General features: G+C 53.3%; 1 protein-coding gene across 1 annotated transcript; it reads right to left on the bottom strand.

Annotated features, from left to right (window-relative positions):
• Positions 1-287: 287 nt before the first annotated feature.
• On the bottom strand, positions 288-5,598 carry LOC125703021 (borealin). Its single transcript, XM_048966973.1, has 10 exons — positions 5,419-5,598; positions 5,214-5,342; positions 4,837-4,877; positions 3,195-3,270; positions 2,752-2,888; positions 2,000-2,079; positions 1,656-1,754; positions 1,340-1,466; positions 812-898; positions 288-489 (listed from the first exon to the last, which is right to left on the bottom strand). The coding sequence occupies exons 1-10, from the start codon at positions 5,498-5,500 to the stop codon at positions 445-447; spliced, it is 903 nt and encodes a 300-aa protein (XP_048822930.1). The 5' UTR covers positions 5,501-5,598; the 3' UTR covers positions 288-444.
• Between the last annotated feature and the right edge of the window lie 1,258 nt (positions 5,599-6,856).

A 6,856-nucleotide genomic window follows, 5' to 3' on the forward strand; every position in this document is an offset into this window, starting at 1 on the left:
TAGGAGAAGGAAGTTCCAATTTGGTTAAACCAAACGCTACTGCCACGTGGGCTGCAGAAGGGGCAGAAGAGATTCTAGTAGTGTGCGCAAGCAATACACTGCAGAGAAAAGAACTATTGCTTACCTACCCGCTCCCTGAAGGCACACAGGGCTCAGGCAGAATGGGAAATGGATTTGGGGGATGAATATGGTTAGCTGTTAGCTGCCAGGTAGCTGTGATTCATGCCAGCTACAACCGAATCGCTCTGACTGCTGGAAAAGGACGTTTGAATATTAACAGCGTTGTCAGTTACCCAGCACAGGTTTTAACTGCTTTGCTGTTTGTTTTCCTTTTATTTCGTTTTGTTTAAGTGAATGCTCACAGAATTACAAGACACCAAACAAAATGTACTTGTAGCTTATAGTAGTTCCACGCGTACAAAAGGTGTTGACATTCGTTGCTCTTCACCTGCAGGTTTTTGCACTGCTACAAGCTTGTGCAAGACGAACCTAGAAAGAAGGAGCCAAAGAGATTATAACCCACAGCCACTTCCGCCACTTCCCACCCGAAGCAGAAGACACCTTTAGTTTCGATTCAGTTTTTCAAAATGCTGACAACAGTTATTTTTCTACAAGCGTGAGGCTTTATCCCTCCCCTTCCCAGTTCATGCTTCTTCTCCACCAGCAGTAGGAGCTAAGACACAAGACTTGAAGTAAGAAGCTTCTGGTACAGCTCAGTAGCTCAACAGGTAAGGACAACAATTAAGGACAGAGACAATGCTGCATTACAGCTTCAGGTCCCAAATGGAAAAAAAAAAAAGGAAAGACTTACAGACAGCTTCTTCATAATGCCTTGTGCCTCTGGATTGAGATGAAGAAGATTCTTCTTGGTCAGATCACTTGCTGTTAAACGAATGCTCTGCAAGAAGCCAAACACCACCAAATCTCAGGTTTCCCGGTTGTTCAGCAGCAGCAGCTACAAGCAGCAAAGAAACCCCTCCCTGCACACTAGGAGGCCGTGTCCGTGCCAAGAGCCACATCCAGCTTGACCAGCTCATCCCGTGCTGCCCTTGGTGTGCTGACGCAGCACCGTGAGCAGAAGGTACTTTCAGCTTCACTCAAAAGCGCAGCAAAGCAGCAGTCTGCATTCTGCTTAGGCCAGAATTCTTAGACAGCTCCCGCTCTGACTAAGAACTTCTTCGGGTTCTTTTTAAGCGACATTTACCTCCTGATAAGCTGCGGCGGCACAAGTAAGCGGGCGAGAATGGATGAACAGCAGTCCCTTGAAACTGATAAGGCCCCCAAGAAGGCGCAGGCTCTCCTTGCTGCATAGATTTTACAGACTCAAGTTTGATTTTACCTCCCCTCCTCCAACAGGAACGGTAATGAAGACATCATTGCCATCAGCAAGGGGGCTGCCGTTAGCAGAGATGGTGTAAACACGTTCATTTACTGTGGGTGTGCGCAAACCCGGCGTCTTGAAAACTCTGGAAAAAGCAACAGGCAAGGACTTTTACTGCGATTTCTTAGAGCACTTGGACCAAAACTTTGAACCACTGCAGGTTCAAAGCGCTGCTGGAAAGTATTCTGCATATAGACAACTGAGATGTAAGGAGCAAGCAGTAAGGCACTCCTCTGTATGAGAAATAAACAGAGAAATGCAATAGAATACAGACCTGGAATCAAACCTGGGTGTGATGATGGAGGCGCCTCCTCGAGCACAGAGATTGAGATTTCTGCCAGTAGCTGGAGTGATAAAGCTGCTTTTGCTTGATCTGCTTAAAAGGAAGCATGTAAGCAGAGCCCTGCTCTCAGAAGAATAATTTTAACGGACACGTAAGCACTGTCTTACCAAAGACCTGGACGAGACAACCCAGGGTCCTCACAGATCGCCCTACGGCACGCCATGCCCACACCACCCAGCCTGCCGGGCCACGCACCGCCCCACTCTGCAGCTACGTTAGCACCGCACCTTTACTCTCTGCTTCTGAAATCCTGCCACGAAACTCATCGCCGTTACCTTTGACTCATGCGTTTCACTCTTGCTGAAGGAGCTCTTCTGCTCCTGGAAGCTGGTGCTTTTTTGGTGGACGTCCTCACCTGAAACACATTAGCTGCCAAGTCAGTCAGTTCCTTCTCCTGGGACAGCCAAGTCCGCACCGAGCAAACGCTCCCATACGAAACGCCTGGCTCAGCAGGCTCCTTCCTGCAGCACGGGAGTCTGACACAAGCCACGGGACAACCGTCTGAGACCTTCCCCATTCGAGTATTGCCCTCACGTCCTTCCCCGAAGCTCAGCTGCAGAACTTGAGGAGGATAACAGACCACCTTAACTTCCACTCTGACTTGAGACGGTTCATGTATTTACCGCTGACCACAGCACAACTCAGAAACTACAAAGCCGAAAAGCACTGCTGGTAAATATTTTCAACGTGGCCCAGACTGTTCTGCTCTAGGGAATATCGCTCCCTCCATACAGCAACGCTGAAGACACCCGCTCAGATGAGAAGGGTGAGACTCTCACGTGCAGAAGTACAAGAGGAATAAAAGCAGAGGTAACTCGCAGCACAGTCGCTTTGCTCGCCACAAGTAACAGCACGACCTGCCAACGAAAGCCAGCTTCCAGCGTCAGCGGGATGATCAGCAAGCAACAGCTTTTGGAAAGCCACCCTTACAGCATCCTGCACGCTGTTCCCCCATAGGCATCAGCATCGTCTCGGTACATAGTTTATATCCCAGGAATAAAAGCCATCACAAAGAGCAGCTGCTTACCTTTCCGTTTCTTGGATTAGTACTTGCAGCTGCTTGCTCCAGAAGAAGTTGGCCATCGTGTTTCGCTTTCTTTGCTGGAGGAAGCAAAGGAACCTCTGCTGCTTCTTCAGTAGCTTCAATACCCTGTTTAGATTTTTCTACGAAAAGAAGAACGCGTTATTCAGGTTGACAGGAAAAAAAAACTAACATGACGTAACTGACCATTAGCTAAGGTAAGGAAACACACTACAAGCTTATTTCGGCAACAGTTTGCTTCTAAAATCTGAATTCTGATGACAACAGTAAAGAGAACATGGCTGTGAATTATCCAGAATGCCTTAATTAAAGCAAGTAAAACTACTTCAGGACGCAGGAGTAAAGGCAGAATTACGTCCTTGTCTTCACACGTAGCAAAGGCTGTAGTTAAGAACCAAACCAGCATTCACAGAATGTTATCTACTGACCTTTCGTGACGATTTCCAGAGGAGTCTGGATAAATTCTGCTGTCAGCTTGTTTATTTCTGTTATTCCCAAGTCTGCCTAGGATTAAGAAGTCATAATATTGTCGGGATGATCAGTACTGCGAGTTTGTGATAAGTCAAAGTTGCAGGCAAAATCTTTGTAACTATTTCACACACACAACTGTCTAACATAACTGTATCTTCGCGTTCTTCTGCTGTGCTAAAAGAGGTCCTTCCTCGTTGTTCCGGACACAATGGATCTCGTGCCCTTCAGCGCCAGCACGCCCTGCTGGGCAGCTGTGAGCACGCTTCACCTACTACTCCCTGCTGCTCAACAGCACAGCAGTGCTTCAGCTTACTGAGAGGCGCGTGCTCTTCCAGAGGCCTAGGAGCAAACCCCCAAGGCGTGGGGCCCCGCAAAATGACTCCAAGGGAGGAGAGCAACCTTACAGATAGCAGGAGAGAAGGGCTGGTGCGTTAGGGAACAGCGACCTCCGTGTGTGATGATGGAGCAGCCAATGGAGAGCGATTATATCGTGTTTAGTTCTTTTTTTTCCTTTATGACCATCCCTGAAGAATGTTAAAATGCAAAGAGGACTGGGAGAGGTGTACTGGCAGAGGCTGCCCAGAGCATGCCCCTGGCTGTAGGGTGTATATGCACAACAGCCCTAGAAGCACAGCTGGGTCACCCGTCTGGGGTTTGTATACAATGCAGCACGGTTTGAGCCTCAAAAGCTACGCTCCTGAAGGTGCTAATGCTTGTATGCCCCTCACTGCCTTCCCAGGGAATCTGTCGATGGGCAGAGAGATGATTCAACAGGTTTCCAAGCTTCCCTCCTCCCACGCTTTTCCTTTTCTCCCCCCCAACATTTCTGGACATTCTGGAACGTCCCAACCAACACAGTCACATTGTTCACACTGTCGTGTTTTCAGAACGTGCTTTTCATGATCGGTATCGGCCGCCGACCTCCCCCAAAACCGGGTAACAGCGAGTGGCAGAGGGTGTGGAGGAACTCAGGAGAAAACTCAGAGAAGCGGACGGACATTCCCGGTGCCACGGAACTCCCCTCCCAGACTCCCGCAGAACCCGGAGAGGTCAGGCAGGTATTGAAGAGAGGAGATTATCTGCGGCCCCAGCAGACCCATGGGGGCACAAATTATTTGGGGCCCGGCCCAACAGAGGGAGTTTGAGGAGCTGCTTCGTCAACAATCAGCACTGAAGCACGGCTCCCCTTAACACCTTGATTACCAGTTCAAACTGCATGTTTCAAGGAAAGGCCCCCTCCACACGACGTGCTTCTGATGCCACTTGGAGTAAGCGGCTGGTGGTGATTACACAGCGGGCTCAGAGGGGAAACCGTGACCATCCCGGAAGTCGGGAAGCGGCCCGGGAGGTCTTTTCCAACCTCGGCGATCCCTTAGCATGAAACTAAGCAGGCCCGCAAAGCCGGGCAAGGAGCAGCACGAGCACGCAAACCCTGCAGGGGACACCGCAGCATCTCCTCCCGCTAAGCCTTAACAGTTCAGATCCGCGGGCACAACCCGCGCTATCGCAGCGGCGCTCCTGCGGATACACAAAGCCTTCGTCTCCTCCAGGAACGCACCGCGCGCCGGGGAAAGTTTCCCATTCGCGCCGGATACCTACCGCCACCGCCTCCTCCAGGACCTTCCGGCTTCCCCCTTCAGCTAGAAAGAAGACATCTCGGTTGGAAGCGTCGCTGCTGTCCGCAGCCGGGACAGCTCCCGCAGCGCCCGCAGCCCCGCCGTAACGCCGCCGCAGGAGCGCGCAGCGCACAGCAGGCGTTCCGGCGGCGAGCGAGCGGCCCCGGGCAGAGGGGGCGCCGCATCCGCCCGCGCCCACCCGCGTTCTGCTCGCGCGAGCCTCGCGCGCCGCGTCCCACCGCTCCTCAGCGACGGCCTCCGAGCGCCGCTCCATGGGCAGCCCGCGCCCCCCGCCCACCCGCGCCCGCCCCCCGCCCGCGCCCCCCGCCCGCGCCCCCCGCCCGCGCCCCCCGCCGCTACCGAAGAACTGCAGCCAGTTCATCTCGCGGAGCGCCACGGGCAGCCGGAGGAGCTCCACGTCGTACAGGTTCTCCACCTCCTTGACCAGGCGCTCCCCGTTCGCCCGCAGCTGCTCGACCCGGCTCCTCACTGCGGGGACAGACGCGGCGTCAGACGCGGCCCGGGCCCGGGCCCGAGCGCGGCGCGCGGCCCGCCCGCGGCCTACCCTCCCGGTCGAAGTCCTTCAGGAAGGCGTTCAGCTTCCTGCCGCGCGCGCCCGCGGCCGCCTTCCTGCGGGCAGGAGCCATGAGGGCCGAGGAACGGCGCGAGCGCACCGAGCCCCGCTCCCGCACGGCGGACGGCACCGCCCGTCCGCGCCGCGTTCAACCGCCGCCGGACGCGCGCCCGCCGTCCAATCGGAGCTCCGCGAGCGGCGGCGCAGCCAATCGGAGCGAGGCGCGGCGTGATGACGCGAGGCGCCGTGGCGGCGATGGCGGACGCGGTGGGGCCGGGCCGGGTCGAGCTGCGCTACTGCTGCCGTTGTGCTGCGGCCGTACGGGGAGCGAGCGGCGGAGCCGGGCCTGGCTGAGTTGAGCTGCCGCGGCGCGGGCCGCGCTGCCTGTCGTCGGCCGACGCGCTGCGGGGCGCGGAGCGTTACTACCGGCGCCTGCGGCCTCCCGTGGCGGGGCTCCCCGGGCAGGGCTAGGGGCGCGGGCAAAGAGGAGCTTTCGGAGACGAACCGAATGAAGGGAAACGAGCTGCGTTAAAAGCGACGTGCTTTCACGGGCTGCCGAATCCGCAGCCGCAGCGCTGACCTTGCTAAGCCAGGCTCTGGCTGCCGAGAGCAGATGCTCTTCTGCAGACTTGGACGCTTGGTACTGTAACCATTAAAGAAGAACATGCAACTTTGTTTTAGAGGATGAAAAGATATAACATAGTTCAATACACTTGTCAGAAGAACCACTCTCCCTTTTTTTTCTTTTTTCTTTGCATTCCTGCATGTGTTTCTAACTTCAACAAGATTTATCTCCTTGATTTATTTTTTGAGAAAAACTGGATATATGTAAGAGACCAGCTAGGATAACTTTGACACCGTTTTTCTTCTGTCACTTGAGAAAGCTTCAGAGTATGTTAGATGTTTCATTCAATAAGAACTAATTTTCTGTTGGAGGCCTAGAGGCTCCAGTCTGCTTCTACTGTTGTTTTGTTGGGTTGCATGTTCACTGCTAGAGAAGACAGTGAGTATCCAGCTGGCGTTCTGCACTTAAAATCTGTTTTTCCCTATAGTTTCTGAATGGATTTCCTGGTCCTCTTCTCCCTGTTTTCCTTTTCTTCTTCCACTGCTTCAGAGACCTGGATTTATTTTAAAGTCTGAATATGATATAGATTTTAATCTGCATAGAAGTAAAATGCTTCACTTTGCCAAATGAGTTATTCTTGTCCATGCTAAGAGCACAGTTATTTTTGTCAGCAGCTTTATGGTCAGTGAGCCAGCTCAGAAGCTCTGTGAAGCAAACAATGCGGTGCGGCTGGGAGCAGAGCACTGCACACAAAAGAGCTTTTTCTTAAAATCTGACTGGATGGTGCTTGTTTGTGGGAATACAAGAGAGACTCTTTGGAGCAAATGCTGTGGAGCGAGGTAAACAGCGTGAGATGGCAAGGCT

The sequence above is a fragment of the Lagopus muta genome, chromosome 20 (genome assembly GCF_023343835.1).
Source record: "Lagopus muta isolate bLagMut1 chromosome 20, bLagMut1 primary, whole genome shotgun sequence".
NCBI lineage: Eukaryota > Metazoa > Chordata > Aves > Galliformes > Phasianidae > Lagopus > Lagopus muta.

Excerpts from the sequence above, each read along its gene's own strand:
- LOC125703021 (XM_048966973.1), bottom strand. The coding sequence starts at position 5,500 with ATGGCTCCTGCCCGCAGGAAGGCGGCCGCGGGCGCGCGCGGCAGGAAG. Across the intron at positions 4,878-5,213 it reads GAACTGGCTGCAGTTCTTCG|CTGAAGGGGGAAGCCGGAAG; the intron begins GTAGCGGCGGGG and ends TCTTCTTTCTAG. Across the intron at positions 1,755-1,999 it reads GTGAAACGCATGAGTCAAAG|ATCAAGCAAAAGCAGCTTTA; the intron begins GTAACGGCGATG and ends CCTTTTAAGCAG.